Source organism: Lagopus leucura, unplaced genomic scaffold (assembly GCF_019238085.1).
Source record: "Lagopus leucura isolate 7727_CA_CO unplaced genomic scaffold, USGS_WTPT01 Super-Scaffold_739, whole genome shotgun sequence".
NCBI classification, from domain to species: domain Eukaryota; kingdom Metazoa; phylum Chordata; class Aves; order Galliformes; family Phasianidae; genus Lagopus; species Lagopus leucura.
This window is the reverse complement of record NW_024962255.1, coordinates 1,246,509-1,263,899: the sequence shown is the minus strand read 5'-3', so window position 1 is coordinate 1,263,899 and position 17,391 is coordinate 1,246,509. Positions and strand designations below refer to the sequence as shown.

The following is a 17,391-nucleotide window of genomic DNA, read 5'->3' as shown; positions in this document are numbered from 1 at the left end:
GTGGACATTTTGCAAGAAGGAGTGATCTTGTTTGCTGTGCCTTCTGTGTGGTCTTTCCTAAACATGTACCTGACTAGAGATAGCCAAATTGAAAAACACAAAGCTTATTGTTTCAGCTTTTCAATCTTATATGCCTTAAGGACAGACCTGTGGACTACCAAACTAATATAATCCTTCTGAAAGACTATTCACATATACATGGTGGTGGATGCAGAAAGATTAATTTTCATCTAGCAGAGGCAGGACAGAGTATTTCTCTGCCAATTTAAATCATATAGCATCGTGTTAAATCTTACATTTAATCATTTTAGCAGTATGCATATAGTGATGCCAAGCTACGTTACATTTTGCATTAACTGTGATGGATAGCTTCATGAACCTGACAGCACAAACCTGTTAAGGGCTCTGCGCTCACACACGTTTCATCTGTGTTACACAGTGGCACTTTGAGGAAGGAAAAGTTGCAAAACGTTGAAGAACAAGAGACTTAGATGTCATATTACATCATGCATTTACATTTACATACATCATACATTTACATTTCCCTACCATAAAAGTATTTGCTAAACTTCACAAGCTCTCAGCTGTAAACCTCACCCTGTCTCCAGGGTGGAAATTGAAATTGCAGCAAAGCAGGATTTCCAGAACTGCTGAGTATTACTAGCAGCACTGGGATTAAACTGTTTCTAACTGTTTCTGGGTTGTGAGGTTCAAGTATCAGTGATGCAAAAAGCAGAAGTCTAGAGGTGTACAAAGTGAACTTGGACAGAAAAGGAAATGAGTTATACTTCCAAACTTCTGCCCTTCCATTTTGTTAGTGTTTTGTTCTAATTAAACAACAACAACAACAAAAATCTGTTTAAAAGTTTGAGAAGCATAATGGCAAACTATTGCTGAAGGTGATCAGTAACTGTCACCTGTGTTCAGTATTTTGGTATTTATCTTTCAAAATTCACTAATCTGCAGTATTTAATGCCATTCAGTAGGGAAATCTTATGGCACTTTCAGCAACACACTTCTGCCTAGAATCACGATCACATCAGAACACGATTACATTAGAGGGATTTCTGTTGGTTACAACTGAAAGGGGCCTTTGAGTTCTCAAAAAGGAAACTACACCTGCTGCGTAGTGTACTCCTTCATGGTGCTCCTATCTGTTCTGACAGCGAAGCACGAAAGCTTTGCATACACACAAGCTATCTACAGTTCATCTGCTTTGTATCAAAACTCATAGAGCTGTTTCTCAACCATTTATCCTGATAAGTAATTAAAAAAAAAAAAAAAAAATTAAAGCATCGAGCCAGTAATGGATTAGCCTTTTGTCTACTTTTAAGATAGTACAACTTCTGGCATATTCACCAAAGATCTGCCAAGAAGTCCCTGTTAGAGAGGACTGAGAAGAACATTTGAATTTTAGTGACACTTTGTTACTTGGGTATGATACTTGAGCAATAAATTGTGATAACAGCTCTTCAGCTTTGGAGCTGAACTCACTTGAGGTGTGACCTAGATTTATGATTGCTCACTTTCTTTTATTCCCCACGAAGTCAGGCTGCACATGGTATTTGCATGTAGATCCCATTTAAACTAGTCCTTTCATCCACTGGCATTTACCCGTGTTAAGAAAATTATACATCTTTATCAGAAACAAATTAATACACGTAGAAGTAGTTTCTGTGAAGTATAACTTTTCAAAAGCTCAAGAATTCTCACCCTTTTGTACCTCGCATGATTTTCTTTCTCTAAAAACTGGCTTTTCTTACGTGCATGTGTATGTGTTGATATGGGACTCCATCATGATGGTATCTGCTGCCTTAGTGAAACAACAGTGTTTTCGTTAGTAATTCAACAGTAGTAGCTTGTTTTAGTGTGTTCCCAGGAGACACTTAGAATTAATAATGGGGTTTTTTCATCGCTATTAGCACAAAGTCTCTGCAACATGGAAGTTTTTTGCTTTAGCTCTTTAAAAATGTATTTATGTTTTATACAAATCTGAAGTCTCTTTTCTCCACCTTCCATTTAATAGCAAATCATCCCCATTGATTCTTCTAGATTGGAACTGGCACAAAGCCTTACATCAGTCTTTCTCCAGTGAGCCAATTTTGCTAGCACTGTGCCTGACAATTTCCTTTTCGGTGGTCCTGAGATCTTACTGTCCTTTACATGGTGTTGCATACAGAATAGACTCCTTTGATGCTACTTCTGCACTGAATCTACCATTTAGTAATGCTGTGAAGGAAAACTTCCAAGGCCTTCCAAAGCATTTACCCCTTAGTACACTGTTTTACTAAAAGTATCACCCAATTTCTTTTTTGTAAGTGGCTTTGGATTTCAGTTAGAAAGGGACACTAGTTCAGTTGTTTTTCATGTCTCTTTGTAAGTCAAACACATTGCTTTGTTGAAATACGACTGGTTTACTAATACCGATATACAGAAATCTGCTCTCAAAGCAATGTCTTTGTATCCAGAGTTCTGAAAAGAAGATGCACTTTGACTTAATGGCAACAGAGCTGAATGCATCTTTAGAACTCACCCCTCCACTCCTCCCTTGAAGTTTTTACACCTTTATACCTTTTATAGCTTATTTTATGCCATCTGTGTGACGTGATGCTGTTCACAAGTTGAGTTCATTCTTATAACTTTCATAGAATCGTAGAATCACAAGATTGGAAACGACCTGTAAGATCATCTGGTCCAACCATTGAGTTGGTCTAGACTTTCAAGTACATGGAATTGTTTCTGTGTTCAAGCTTATCAGGCATATATGACAGTGGTATGCAGTGGTAGTCAGAAGAGTTAGAATGTACAGTATGAAAGGAGTGGTACAGATCAAAATTTCCCATGAAGTGTCTAGATAACAGATGAGATAGATTGGAAAAAGGACAAAAAGCTGTAAGAAATCATACTGAGATTTAATCACGTTTCCATTTACTGTCTAACAGTGGGCCAGAAAGAAAAGGATCAAGTTGGTAGTTGACCCGGAGTATGAGACCAGCTCTACTGGAGAAGACAGCGCTCCTGATTCCAGCCAGAGGAATCGTCTTAATAACCCCAATATTCAAAACAACGTCAATGGTAACATCTACATTGCACAGAATGGCTCTGTTGTCAGAACCCGTCGTGTTTGCCTTGCTAATAATTTAAAAGTGACATCTCCAGTGAGGCTGGGGAAACAGTTCAAGAAACTGGACAAGCTTGCAGTGACACACGAGGAGAACGTCCCACTGAACACACTGTCAAAGGGACCATCTTCTAGTGATAAAGTGAACACAAGACCTTGTAGTGTCTCATTTGCTTCCTCTATAGGGGCTGAAAACATAGTAACGAAGCCAGGGGGCTCCAAAATGAAAAGCACAGAAGAGCAAGAATCTGTTGTTGATAATGAGGACGTAAAAGAGCCCTTGGAGTCTCACAGTGAACACACACAGTCAGATGAAGAGGAACTCTGGATGGGCCCTTGGAATAACCTTCACATACCAATGACAAAACTGTGATTTTCTTTTTTCTTTTTTTTTTTTAATTTTAATTTTTACTTCAGTTTATAATAAACTGCACTTTTTATTGTCACTGAAGAAAATGTATGAAATTTGTATCGTGCACATATGTTGTATACTACAAATGACATGCTTTAAAGTTTAAAAACAAAATTTGCACTCACATTTGTACCAATTAATTGTCCTCCCCAACAACTATTTTGACAGGCTCACATTTCACTAAACAATACTTTAATTTAAATTTAATTTAATTTAAGTTAATTAGTTTTTTTATCTTGATTTATTGTTTAATAAATGGTAAACTACTAATATATGCACAGCAACATTTGGTTAACTTTTCAGACAGTTCTATACATGCCTAGCTTGTTTTTCCTGTATTGGTACTTGTGGCTATACTGTTCAGATTTGGAAAGTGTCTATTTATGTTCAAGATTTACATCCAGAGCTCTTGATTTTGAGCTCAGAGGAATAAATTAAAAATAAATCCATGAAAGTCAAAGGAGCAAATCCTCGGCTGGTTAAATCTGAGTAACAGTACCAAAGTCAATAGCGATATGGCCAGTTTATGCAAGCAGAGAATCTCACTCCACACTGAAGTAGCAAACTTACAGAACAGTGGAATTAGCATTGTAAGAGTACAGCGTATTTAAGCAGAACTGAGAAACAGTTGATTAAGTACAGTAAAAACTGTAAAGGAGAAGGAAATGTGTAGCAATTAATCTTATTCAGAGCTACCTGTCCGTGATTTATTCATTTTCTTTTGTGAATTAGCTCATTCCGATTTTCTTCTCTAGTCAATTTTTTATCTTTTCATCTCTTCCCACATCAGTTATGTTTTCTTCTTTTTACAGTCTTTTAGCTCCAGTTTTTATGATCCATCAATAATTGTCATCCTATGGCTATATTCCTCTGAAATAAACCAGGATGATATAGGACTCTATGAGACAGAAAGAGGTGTAAAAAGTAATTAATAGGGAGGGGATAGATAGATTTTCAAGCCCAGATAGCTGCTGGGTTAAACGGTTCAAACTCCATTCCACTCAAACATAAACCTGCTGTAAGATAAAGGATCATGGTGAAGGGGATAAAAAGTGAACATTTTCCAAGGCTAATATGTCTAAATGCAGCTGGGAAGGGCAAAAACTGACAGAAGACACAGAATTGTTTCAAAATCTTTGAAGTATGCATTAGTTGTGAAATACACTACATAAAATGCTGGCAGCTGCTTTTAACTTCTGCTTGTAACTTGAAGTAGTGAATGTGTCATTTTACACCTTCAGCAGGGAGCCGTGAGATACTGTTGTTAACAATTACCAAGTAGTAGCTAAAAAGCATTAGCAATACAGACCAAACTGTTCTTCTCCAATGAGATATTAAAGGAAAAAAAGAAAAGCAAGTGTATATTCACACGAAAAAAGTGTCCTGTTACGTTATACCAACTTTTTCTTCAGGATGAGATCAAACTAGCTGTGAGAACAATACCAATTACCTCTTGAAAGATTGGAAGAGTCAACTGATAAATGCGTGCAATTAATGATGATAAGACTGGCATCATCCTTCTTTTCCTGCCCATATGGTTAAGTTTTACCTCAAGATCTGGATGACAATCGTTGTTGGTTCTTCTCTGGTAGTAAATGGACTTGTGCTACTGTGATTTTGTTTTGTTTTCCCCTTGCACAGGTTCTGCTACAGGAAACTTCTTTCAGTGTTTGTCTTTAGAGGCTGTTTGCATGTTATGCTAATGTAAATGTGACATTTCTGTCAAATACCTCCTTTTCAACTTGAGGTTTCTGACCAAATATTTTGAGTGACAGTACTTGTTTTTAGGCATGAGAAACGCAACATAGCTTTCCATGCGAGAAACAAAAAGGTCGGGTATTTCTTTCTCCTAAATCTTTTACCTTGGCATATTTGGACTTAATACCTAACAAAAAAAAAAAAAAAAAAATCTGTTTGGAGTTTAGCTGGAGTCTGAACATACAGACAAGAATGATGGAAGAAGAAGAATCTATTCTTTGAAATAACTAGTAAAATGTTCTATTTTAATCCTGTTTAAGATACTGTATTTATTTCACTACGCCATTTCTACTGCAAGATCTGTCAGTTGGTTTTTACTGATTACGCTGACGCAATCATGAGATTTTTAGAGAAATGCCATCTCCTGGCTCCTCTCTGTTTCCTACCCACCTGCTTTTACTGGACACTCACAGTTCTACCAGCTTTAGTGCTGTGAAGGATTGGCATGCCAAATTCAGGTGGCAAGCAGTACCGTGCACACTTACCAAGCACAAAACCTGTTGACAGCTCCTCCTCTCTGTTGTTCAAGTGCTTGTGCCTTTTCCTACAATGCAAAGAGCGTAAGAAATTTTACTGTTTTCAGTAATGGACGTGATTTTAAAACCTGACTTAATTTTAGCTGTACTTCTAATGACTCCCTGTGACTTGAATACTGGTAGGAAAGAGAGGGCTTCAAGAAATGCTTTCGCAAGCATAGAAAAATTCAGGAGTGTATTTCTTTTTTCCAGATTTTTCTTTTATGGGGATGCAAGCCTGTAAAAGAATACAGATCCTGGACTGTGAGCAGTGGGTGCCAGAACTGGGAGCAATAGCAATACAGGTGGACAGTGTGAAAAAGATTATCTGCACTTATGGGAAGTTTTGTGTTAGCGTAGCTTGGTTGGATACAATAAGTAGAACAGAATATCTCAGTCTTGTGGTACAATTTACAGCTTTTTAACCAGCAAATTTGCAGAGTTGGTGGTGCAAGGCACAAGCACTTTCCCCTGGGTGGCAGAGCTGCTCAATGGCTGACCAATCAAGGTGATACTCATTGCTCTTGACACTGATTTAATTTACATGATCCTCCAAGCAGGTGCTAACAGTTTTGTGGCTTCCTATGGCTTGTGCTATGTGTTGCATATTTAAAAAGGGGTCAAATGACCAACTTGGCAGCTGCAGAAGGGTAGTGCAGTACCCAGTGTGAGGCAGAACAAGGTCTATCCAGAGAAAAAGAGAAACCAGGTATTTTTTTCTAAGTGAGTAAAACACAGAAGAGATGGAAAATTGTTTGGTTGGTTGGTTATTTTAAAACATTGTGAGAACACCAATAACTTACAGAAATCTCAGCTGCCACAGAGAAAAAGCATGGTAGGATCCAGGTATTTTGAGGCAGGCACTACTATGAAGGGCATTCCACAAAGTGTCACACACTCATCGTAACAGGTTGGTATCCAAAGGCATCTCTACCAGTTCAAAGCTGCGGTGGTTCTAGTTTCTTACAGCAGCCATCTAGTGCCTGTTTTTGTGTGATCTCAGTGACTGGACAGTTTTAACTCAAACTGTTACAAATAAGTATAGCAGCCCTTGGATGGTGATGAATGCTTTTTACCTTTAAGATTTAGTTACAGTTCTGCTGAAAATGGGAATAGAAACCTGAATGCTTTCTCTGTTTTGTGCCTATGCACACGTACATAGAAATAGCTACAAATAAAAATGGCAGCAGCTCCCTCCTGCACACATCTGTATGCTGACCCTTCAAATGGTGACTTTTAAGTTAGCACTGACTGCCTCACTGTTTACAGTCTGAGAACTACTTGCATTTGTTACAAATATTGATAATACCACATAGCAGTTTATCAAATGAATTTTGAAGGCAGCTTCTTCTTGAAAGCCCATCAGATGAGCACTGAGGAATACTATTGTTTTCTTTATTATTGGAAGAAGAATGTTTCATTAATGTCACTGTTTGGATTCAGAGCACTAAACCCAGGTGATGAAACGATAAAGCTGTCACACAGACCTAAATCAATAGCCTAGCAGCCACACGAGTAGAATCAGGTAATTCACTTGTAACCAAAGCTGTCAAGGTGGTATCAGCCCTGACAGGCAGAAGTTTATCTTTTTGGCACTTCATTGGTCTTTACTGACACAAGATGAAGCAGCAATGTTCCTTTCCTGAGCCACCTGACATGAGAAGTGCCAACCCTGCAAACTTGGCATGCCGTTAAGCAAAAGCTGCCTGCAGTGCCACCCCGATACCTGCAGTGTGTTGCAGCATCCCAAGGGGTGTCTGCTTCTCCCCGCATGGTTGCTGTAGAAACATATAGGTGGCCATGGCAGTCAGAAATTGGCTGCCTTTTGGCTGTCATTAAGGAGCCAGCACATGTTGAGCAGGCATGGGGAGCCAGTGCTGGAGTCCAGAAGTGGATGTAGGATCCTCATCTCGTTTGTGCAGAGGACCACGGGAGTTTAATTTATATGCCTGTAACCTGGCAAAGAGCAGCAGTTTCCAGAGAGTACTTGGGGAATCACATAGATCCACTGGGGCACTATGGACAGAAACAAGACCCTTGGCATTAGTCAACTTTGTACAGTGAAGGTTTTAAATCAGTCCTTGATTCTGAGGAGGTCCCAGTTCTTCTTCATGTGGAAGAGAAATTACAGCTTCGGACAGGGTGACCTTGCATGGAGTGAATAATGGCAGGCAGGTGGTGTGGGCTTTTCTCAAAAATGTGTTTGAGGAAGGGACAGTATCTACAAAGCAGCCCTTTTGCTGCTTTTGAAAGAGTAAGGACAAGATGCTTTGTTAAAAATGACTTCACTCTCAAGCTCTCTGGAAATGCCCAAAGAATGTAGGGAAATAATAATCTTTTTAGGAAACAGGTAGAATTGGCCACTGTTCCTGCCCACAACTTAAGATTTCATTCTCCATTCCCAGAGAACTGTCGATGGGGTACTTTCCAAAGATGGATGGAAGGGCAAACAAGGGCTTCTCTCATTGTAGCAGTTATCAGGAACTTTGCAAGTATCTCTTCCCAGGGAAAACATTCCTGGCAGCCCTGTAAATGCCACAGACATAATCTCAAATTTTGGAGGAGATGTCGGGAGAGTTTAAGGAGGCTATGAAGCCTTTATATGGTTAATACAACCAAGCTGCATTGTGTATCAGCATTGCTCCACTTGAGGTTTAGTGGCTCATCAATGAAATAGACAGTTCCATGCAGCAGTTAGATGTGCAGTACATGAGTGCATCATCTCTGGCTGCTCACAGATTTTCATTCCTTCTCTTTTGAGGCACGCGGCGCCTCCTATTAACAGATGAACACTTAAATAAATGTGATAGCCAGTTTCCAATTCAGAGGGTAGTGAAGTTGGGCACCCTGCAGCCAGGTGGTTCATAGAAGTGCTCTACACAGTGTATCAAATGGCCACCAGTCGTGTACATTGAAGCTGATGGTATTTCACTTGGGCAAGGACTATGCCTGACATCTCGTATGCAATTCATTTGGGAATACGTTATAGTTGGCAGATTTCTGTGTTTCTGTGGAGCCAATGGCAAGGTCTGCACTATGTGGTAAAACCAGTGGCTCCCAGCTGTGCCCTACCGCAGCTTAGCTTTGGTCCATTGTGCAGTATTGCACTGTTTTTTGGGGGCAGAGAAAAAAAAGTGACATAACTATGGAGTTTACTGTTCCTATGGCAAACACTGCTACTCACCAAGGCAGTAGAATTTAGGGAAACTACTCTGTCACAATTACTTTTAGAATCTGAAGGGAATTTCTTATTTCCTCAACATGAGTGACCAAAGAAAATTATATTAAGGTCATTACTTAATCTGATTAATTTTTCACAGGTAGGCAGATTATTATTTTTTAATGTATTACATTTTAGAAATCAGACTCAGTGTTTCTCTAACAGCATTCACAAACGGCTGTTTTGTTCTAACTTGTTGTCTCAGAAATACTAGTAAGCAGCTGTTTAAATGGAAAACAGGAATTTTAAACATTTAAAAGATGAAGCAGGGCCTGCTCTGATTTGCTGCTACAAAAAGCTATCGCACAATGCGAAGAGGGGTTTAACAAAATGGTAAATGCTGATTAATTACTGTAGTTCAAATCAGAAACACAAAGTGTAAGAAAGCAATGAACTACCAAAGATAATACCACTGTCAAACCAAGTAAGAATAGTAAATATTTATGTCTCTCCCATCAGCTTAATTTACTGGTACATGTTCTTCCTTCGCAGACTGAAAATGCTGCATAGTTAGCACTATCAATATGCATAAATAGATGAAGTGTAAGAATGTGAATTCTGAGTAGGTATCAGGGCACACAGTGGCCTGTAGGAACAATGAAAGGCTGTCACAATGTAATCAAGCACTGATAGGATTAAGTAAGTCCAGTAAGCTAGAAGCACAGTAAGGAACATAAGTAATGCTCCTAGATCTGACGTTCAGAAGCTCTGCATGACTCAGCGACTGGCTCCTTCATTTCCTTAAAATCATTAAGCAAGCATGGGAGGGACAGAGAAATACCCAGTCTAGCATGGAGGCTCACAGCCACGCTGGGAAGTGTGCTGCCCCAGCTAATTATCCTGTTTAAATGACAAAATACAGTCACTTTTATTCTGGACTCGTAACACAACTCTGCCCTTGTTTGCTTAGTGGGGATTTGCTCTCTCTCTGTGCACATATGAACGCGTGGCTGTACACACGTGTGCACACCGTCCATCCTTCCTTCTCCAACTACAAATGTATAGATGAGACACAGGCTATTGCATGCACTAGACGTTCCTGTCAAAACAAGCTACTGACCAAAGAAAGTAGTGTAAATAAAAGAAAGAAAATCTGTTTATAAAGTGTAATTTATCTTCAAGGGGGAAAGGGGAGGGAGATACAGAGGAATGATGAAATGCACAGCACTACGCAGTACCATGACTACCAGATCCTGGCAGGTCATAGAGCTTAGTGTTCTGTGCATTAGGATGGCTTTGCAGCAGCAATAGCTTTGTGGCAGTGGTGTTCATAAAGGCAAACGTAAAGTCACTGTGATTTCAGCAGCTGCTCTGTGATTATGACACCACTTTCCAGTCTTCCTAATAATCTGTTCTCTCAAGCTTATGAAGATACAGTCAATAAAGGAAAAAAAGTATGAAAGGAAAACACGGCAAAACTTCTGAGATTTTAAAGCAAGGTAACAGGCTTTAAGAACAGTGAAACTTCCCATGTGCTCCAACTGCAGGATGCATCACATGGATTTTTTGTGCTTTCCTCCCAGCATCCATTCACATGGTGTGTTAAATGGAAAATCAGATTAGGGCAATATTTGCTTTTTCATGGGGGGTGCACAAAGGAATTAATCCTATGCTGTGATATACATTCCCCAGAGCGCTCTAACCTTCCTAGAAAATGCTATTATAATTTGGGGGCAATAGAATCCAATAAGACAGAAGCTGTAATTGCAGTCCTACTAAGGTACATTTACTTTTCTAACATGTAAGTACCCAACCCTACTGCAGCTGGGTGCCACCAAGTATAAAACTGTGGCTGCTAGAGGTGGATGGGTGTATTTTCTGTAAATCTGGTAAGCGCAGGTGGGGTCTAACTTGCCAGTTTAAATCAAACCATCACCCAGAAATCAAATCTTAACAAATCAGAGGACTGTGCAATCACCAACCAAATGAAGTTTAAGAAAAGCATGCGCCACATTCTGCTCTTGAGATGAGGCAACCCTGGATGTACAGACCGGGGGACAGAAAACTGGAGTCCCATAGAAAAGGATCTGGGGGTTCTGGCTGATGGTGAGTTGAACATGAGCCAGTGATGTGCCCTGAGAGCCAGCAGGGCCAAACACCCCTTAGGGCTGTGCCAGGCCCAGCACAGCCCCTGGGAGAGGAAAGGGATTGTCCTGCTCTGCTCTGCATGGTACAGCCACACCTCAAGCACTGAGTGCAGGTTTCGGCTTCACAGTATCAGAAGGACATAAAGTTATCAGAGAGCATCTGGAGGAGAGGATGGGGAAGGATCTAGAGGGCAAAGCACGTGAGAAGCAACTGAGGTCCATGGGTTTGTTGGGTGCAGAGCAGAGGGTCTGAGGAGTGGTGTCGTAGCAGCCTACAGCTTACTCTCAAGAGGAGCAGAAGGCCTATGCTGATCTCTGCTCTCTGGTGACAGCAACAGAACCCAAGAGAACAGTGTGCAGTTGTGGTAGGGGAGAGTCAGGCTGGCTGTTAGGAGAAGGTTCTGCACCAGAGGGTGGTGGGCATGGCCCTGAGATGCCAGAGCTCAAGGTGCATTTGGACAGTGCTGTCAGACTTACGGTTGGATTTTGGTTGGTCCTGTTACAAGTCAGAGTCCACGCCAATGAGACATTCTGTGATTCAATTCCATCAACTTCTATTCAGTACGCTTAGCATGACGTGGTGGGATGATTACAGCAGCTGAGGGACAGGCTTTTTCCATGCCCCTAGCCCAGAGAAGTATCCAAGCAGAAGCTGCCCACTAAGCTTTAGTCTTGCCTTATGATACCCAATTATTTCACCCATTTTGTTTACTGCTACACAATGGGGTGTGCTGATTTGTGAGAACTGTCACATGACCCCAGCAGCTCTATCTGCGGTTGTACTGAGATGTTCACCGTTCACTATCTTCCCATTAGCCTTCAGATTACTTTTGTTCTAGATGCATTTCCTTGCTTTTATCTCTGCTAAAACTCACCTCCCTTTTTTTGCCCACTCCTTCAGTTCTGTGATGTTTCTCTGAGCTATCTTGCGTCAGTGGCATCATTTTACCCCTTAGCACTGTCTCTGCCTTCTTTTGCCATACAGCAGATGGTGGGTATTCTGTGCTGTTGCTGTTGGTGATAGTAGCGTTTGGACAGTGCAATATGATTGAGACACATCTATCAGCAATTATGCAAGAAGTCTTTAATCCCTCTCAGCTTTTCTTGGAAAAGCTATATTTAAATTTAAAAGGATTGGCCAGGCAGCTAGTTTTTGGGAGCTCTTCTAGTCAAATATATTCCTACGCAGTTGCACAGAGGAAAATCTGTTCCTTAAACTGAGGGGGAAAACCTGAGGCAATGAAAGGTATGAAGATCAGAAATCTTATGCTTCTACTGATAACTTCAAGTGAGATAAGGAATATAATGAATAGTAGGAATGTGTATGCTATGAAGTAGTTGGATTATTTTTTTTTCTTTTTAAACACAACATAGCTAAAAGTTCTGAGCAAGCTGTTCCGCAGAAAGCCCTACTCTTACAAAGACTATTGTGTTAACACTACCGGGTTTAGCCCATTAACTTATTGATTTGAAAACTAGAGGTAATGGAGTCCTTCTGTTTCTTACAGTACCCAATAAGAAATGCTGCAGACTTCATTAATTTTTTCCCAAGGGAATATAATAACTTGTTTTACAGTTTTGCTTAATAGCACTTCTAGAATCTTTCTAGCTGAATCCAGAGAAAAAAGCATTAGATTTGAAATCCAAATATAATAACTTGGCCTCCACAAACCTCTTTCCATCTTCATGGTGGGACCTCTTGGAGGCTTTTCCAAGCCTTCATGATTCTCTGATTCCTGTACGTGAGCTCCAGAATCCCACTATCTCCTTCCCAACAGACATTTGACAACTGGGTCTAACGATTGCCATGCACAAATGAGACATTTTGGAATTGGGATGGATTTTTATCGATGTTATCAGTGAGAGGGCAGGCACACCTAATGCCTGTGCAGAATCAATGGTCCCACGATGAAGGGCTGCCCTGTGTTCTGGGGTGAGAAAAGAGCAGGTTTCCATGGACAGCTGCCAAGGGCAATCACCAGCTCTGCAGGAAGGACCCTGTGGAGGATGTCCCTCTGCAGCAGGACCAGGATGAAGACGACAAGCTGCAGCAGGCCCAAGAACAGCAGAAACCTCCTGAGCAACAGAAGAAGGTTCACTCAGAACAAGGGGCACATTTGTCTCAGCACTTTCCAACCAGCCCCAGCAAACAGCCCACGGACCTGGGCCATACAGGGAGCAACCGAATTTGTTGTAGAGAGCTGCCAGAATCCCCACCCCATCTGCTCTCTCACCCAGGACACTAACAAGCTCTCCATCCCCACAAAGTCAAAAGCTGCCTGATTGTCTCTGGACCCCAGGGCAGCTCACCGCAGCCAGGTCGTGAGTGGACGTCGCTGTGCTGCCATCTGTTCATCCTAGAGGACAGGGCAAAGCAGAGACACGTGTTGGGGTGTGTGAAGGTTTGGGCATCAGAACCCTTCCTTTGTCCCCACACACAGAAGGAGGCCCATATCCCCTGCTGTGGCCCTGAGGTGACTCTTCCCTCCCCAAGGCCACAGCGAGGCTTTCTGTCTTACCAGTTGCACAGACAGAGTCTTGTGCAGGGAAGTAATGTCTTCTTCCCTGCGTGTCACCATCCTGCTGCTAGAGACACTGGGAGTTTGGTGCGTGAGAAGAGGCCTCGGCCGGCACCAGGACCTCTTCACCCACCAAGGTGGCCACAGGGACCCGAGGCAGCTGCTCGGCCTCTGCTGGAGCTGGGACGGGCAGCTCTTGGTGCCAGCTCTGCACAGGCCTGGCCTTCCCGAGCTCCAGCCGGCAGCACAGATGCCTTTTGATGTTCTCTCGTGCCATTTGGAGGTTCTTCATCTCCACCTCCACCTCCTCCCTCAGTGCCTGGACAAGGAAAGGGTCCACTCTAAAGCCCAACCCATGCCTGCTCGCAGGGGCTTTCCAAGAAACAAGACGCTGTCCATTCTCTCCCTCCAGCCCTCTGTCCCTAGTTGATTTTTGCCTTCTCTCTGACAGTGTCTGCCAGCTCCACGGACCTCTTCTTACACTCCAGGGCAGCTGGGACAAGTTACGTAGATATAGGGTGAGTAAGGGCATTCCCAGCCCATCGCCAGGGCACGGCAAGGCCAGGCCAGAGCAGGGCAGTGAGCCCTGCCATGCCCCGGCTCTGTGACCCAGCAGCTCTGCCCTGCAGGATTTCTGCTGGAGGCTCACACACCTCGATCAGCTCCTGCAGCAGCACAGCTGACAGAGTGTTGTCTTCCACCAGCGATTCTGTGAGAATCCTTCTTTGTTTTTTGCCTCGACACTTGCTTCCTGAGTTATTTCTTGTGATAAGACTATGACTGATCTATTGAGTAGTCAAATGATGGGTGCTACTGTATGACAATCAACATCACTTTGTGGACAATTGTAAGCACCGTCCTCCAGAGCTGCTTGCTTCCAGAAAGGGTGCTCAGTCAGGAGTATTTACTGGTGGAAGATCTGGCCTGTGACTAAATAACTCCAGCATGGTTTGGGAAAATTGGGGAATGATACCATCGTGTCCTGTGAAAGACAGGATGCAGGTGGGCATCCCTGCTCCCTCTTATCTGCTGGCAGGGCCCAGAAGACGGGAACAAAGGAGTTTCTGCTGAGATCCCAGAGCCAGAAGCTGCCAGTCCAAGGAGAGCTGACTCAACCACTTTGTATTTGAGCTGTCCCTCCAAGGAGAGCTGACTCTACCACTTTGGACTTATTTATAAGTTGGTACTACCATTGAAAATTGGCCATCATCGCCGTGGTCACAGTCATTGTCAACAGAACAACAATGCCCGATGATCCAACACTACTGAAGGTCAATGACAAAACCAGGAACCACACTGGATCCATGGTGGTGACTACCTCCCTCTTGCTTCCTATAAAGAATCCTTGCTTCTTCTTTCCTATCTTTTCTATCGCCCTCCTTCCCTTCCCCATTACCCCAATTCATAATAGTGTCCATCCCCCCCTTCCCCATCTCCCTGATTTAGATTTGTAATAAACTGCTCAGACCAACATTTGAACCGCTGTTTCTTAATCTCATGCCGGCTATACAGATATCAAAGAACCTCCTCTCCCTCCTATAAACTGGAGCAAGACAGATTCCCAGATGTGCTCCTCCACCATGGCTTCACCTGCAACACATCAGAAGGCAGAGTGGTGTGAGGGGTACGGCCGTGGGCACGGCCCAGCGCGCCATTGCACACGAGAGCTCATGCATGCTCCTTTCTGGCTGTGCTTCAGCACACCGGGCGTCCCACGTGCAGCCATGGCCACTGCCACAAGTGCCAGATGGTTGCAGCTGCCAGCCCACAGGCACGAGGCACGGCCTCACCTGCCCCTCAGCAGACACGGGCACGCTCTCTCAGACACAACATGGCCGTGCACAGATACAGCAAGAAGGGGAGGCGAGGCCTGGCACCAGGCGAGCTTCAGGAGTATCGCAGTCACAGACGGATTCCAAACGGTCCTCGACCATGCTGTGAGCTGGGAGGGCGCTGGGGCAGTTCTGCCTTCAGTCTACTCTCCCAATCTCTTCCATCTTCTCGCAGTGCCATTGCTCAGCACCAACTGCTCTCTCTGCCCAGGGAGCAGCGCTTCTGCTACTTTGCAGGGTGGTTGTGCCACCATGTGCTCACTGTGACACGTGTCACATAGTCCACAGAGAAGGGGCTGCTCAGCTGGTGGTGCTGAAATGAAGGAACAGAGCTCTGGAAGGCAGGAATCTCCTGAGAGATAGCTTTAGTTCCACTGCTGACCCTTCCACGAGGGCTTTGAAAGGCTGGATCCTGGCTCTGCCCCTTGCAGTCATTCAGGTGCACTGCTTGCACCTGGGCTCCCCTGGGTTGGCACTGCCTTCCCTCCAGCTGCTTAGTCCCTGCTTCCAGCCGTGACTCAGGATTTCCACTACAACTTCTCTACTACTTTCGCTTGTGCTGCAACTAACTTTTTTCATCTACTGTCATTCATAACTGAGGTCTGGAAAAGAGATATTAAAGAGCAAGTCTCAATCTTATGATAGTTGCATCTGCCATGAGATATGAATGTTCTTATCCCTTTGTATGTTGCACACTGACTCACAAAACATTTGAATTGCTGTTCTCTGGTACAGATTTAGAAACCCTTGGCTCTGGGATTTTGCTAATATTTTGAAGACAGAATAGGAGTTCAGTTTGTTTGAGTAAAGGCAATTATTCTGTCACTTTTAACAAGAATTATGGCAGTTGAGTAATACAGTTTTGTCACTAAAAAAATTTGAGTTCTAATTAGAACGATAACATCTCTTATTTGTCTAAAGTTTAAAGTAATTGCAAGGTCACTTAGTTACATTTGAATCCTCAATTAATTCTTAGTTTCATTTTCGGTGCCACCTTGGGAACTTTTGCTATAAACCCACAGCCTCCCACTGTGTGTGATTTCACAATAACAGAATTTCAATTAAGTAGATGCTCAGGATTTCTTTTGCATCTTCACGAACAAAGGCACGGTAGATACAACTTCGGTTATTAATTTTCCTTGTTATATGTGCTTTCTAAAAGATAAAAGGAATGGGGTTTGTGTATTTAATCCTTTTTTTTTATTATTTTTTTTTTTTTTTTTTTTTTTAATCCCATCATCTGGAATGAACTGTAAACACTGCCAATTTTTACAACACACTGTGTCTAAGGTACGAAGGGAAGTATGCAGCCACAAGATATTGAGCTTTCACTGTAGCTGAGCATTACTGAGCAAACTATGCTGAAACGTGCACGGTAGCAGAAACTATAATTTGTTCTCGTTATTCTTCTGGTAGTTTATATTTCTCTAAGGCTCATGCTGATTAGTGTACCTCTTCCCTTCTTCCCAGCACTCCCCTTCCTTGCTGCCCAGACCCCATCCTAATGCCCATGTCTGTATTATCTCACACTTTCTCAGCACATTCCACCTATCATCATTTCTTTTCTCCTGTTCCACATGCACTGCAGTGGAAATGCCAATATCCAGCCCTTGTAGTTCCATGGGTTCTTTCAATCCTAGGCTGTAAGTAAAAGTCACTATGGGTTGTCAGTTTGTTTTGTGTATATGTGTCTTTGTTTACTTTTGTGGCTTCTATCTAGTGGCTCAGCAAAGTCTCCTAACTACTCCTCTATTAAGAAAAATTGATAGGCTACACAGAACACAATATAAAACCAGAGATGTGAAGGAGCCAGAACAGCAGGGAATACGAACATAAATTGATACCTGTTAATGAATTTTATAGATTAACAGCATCTGTGGGCTTAAAAAGCCTAAAATGGTCTCTGCATATTCAGCTGCAGAAATCA

The 17,391-nt window shown here is 42.5% G+C and overlaps 1 protein-coding gene across 1 annotated transcript in view; it reads left to right on the top strand.

Annotated features, from left to right (window-relative positions):
* The window catches only part of PCDH15 (protocadherin related 15), a 383,291-nt gene extending 377,741 nt beyond the window's left edge, over nt 1–5,550 (top strand). Inside the window, exon 37 of the mRNA XM_042862789.1 lies at nt 2,943–5,550. Within this exon, the coding sequence (XP_042718723.1) occupies nt 2,943–3,494 (552 nt within the window). The 3' untranslated portion in view covers nt 3,495–5,550. The remainder of the gene's footprint in view (nt 1–2,942) is intronic.
* The last annotated feature ends 11,841 nt before the right edge of the window (nt 5,551–17,391 follow it).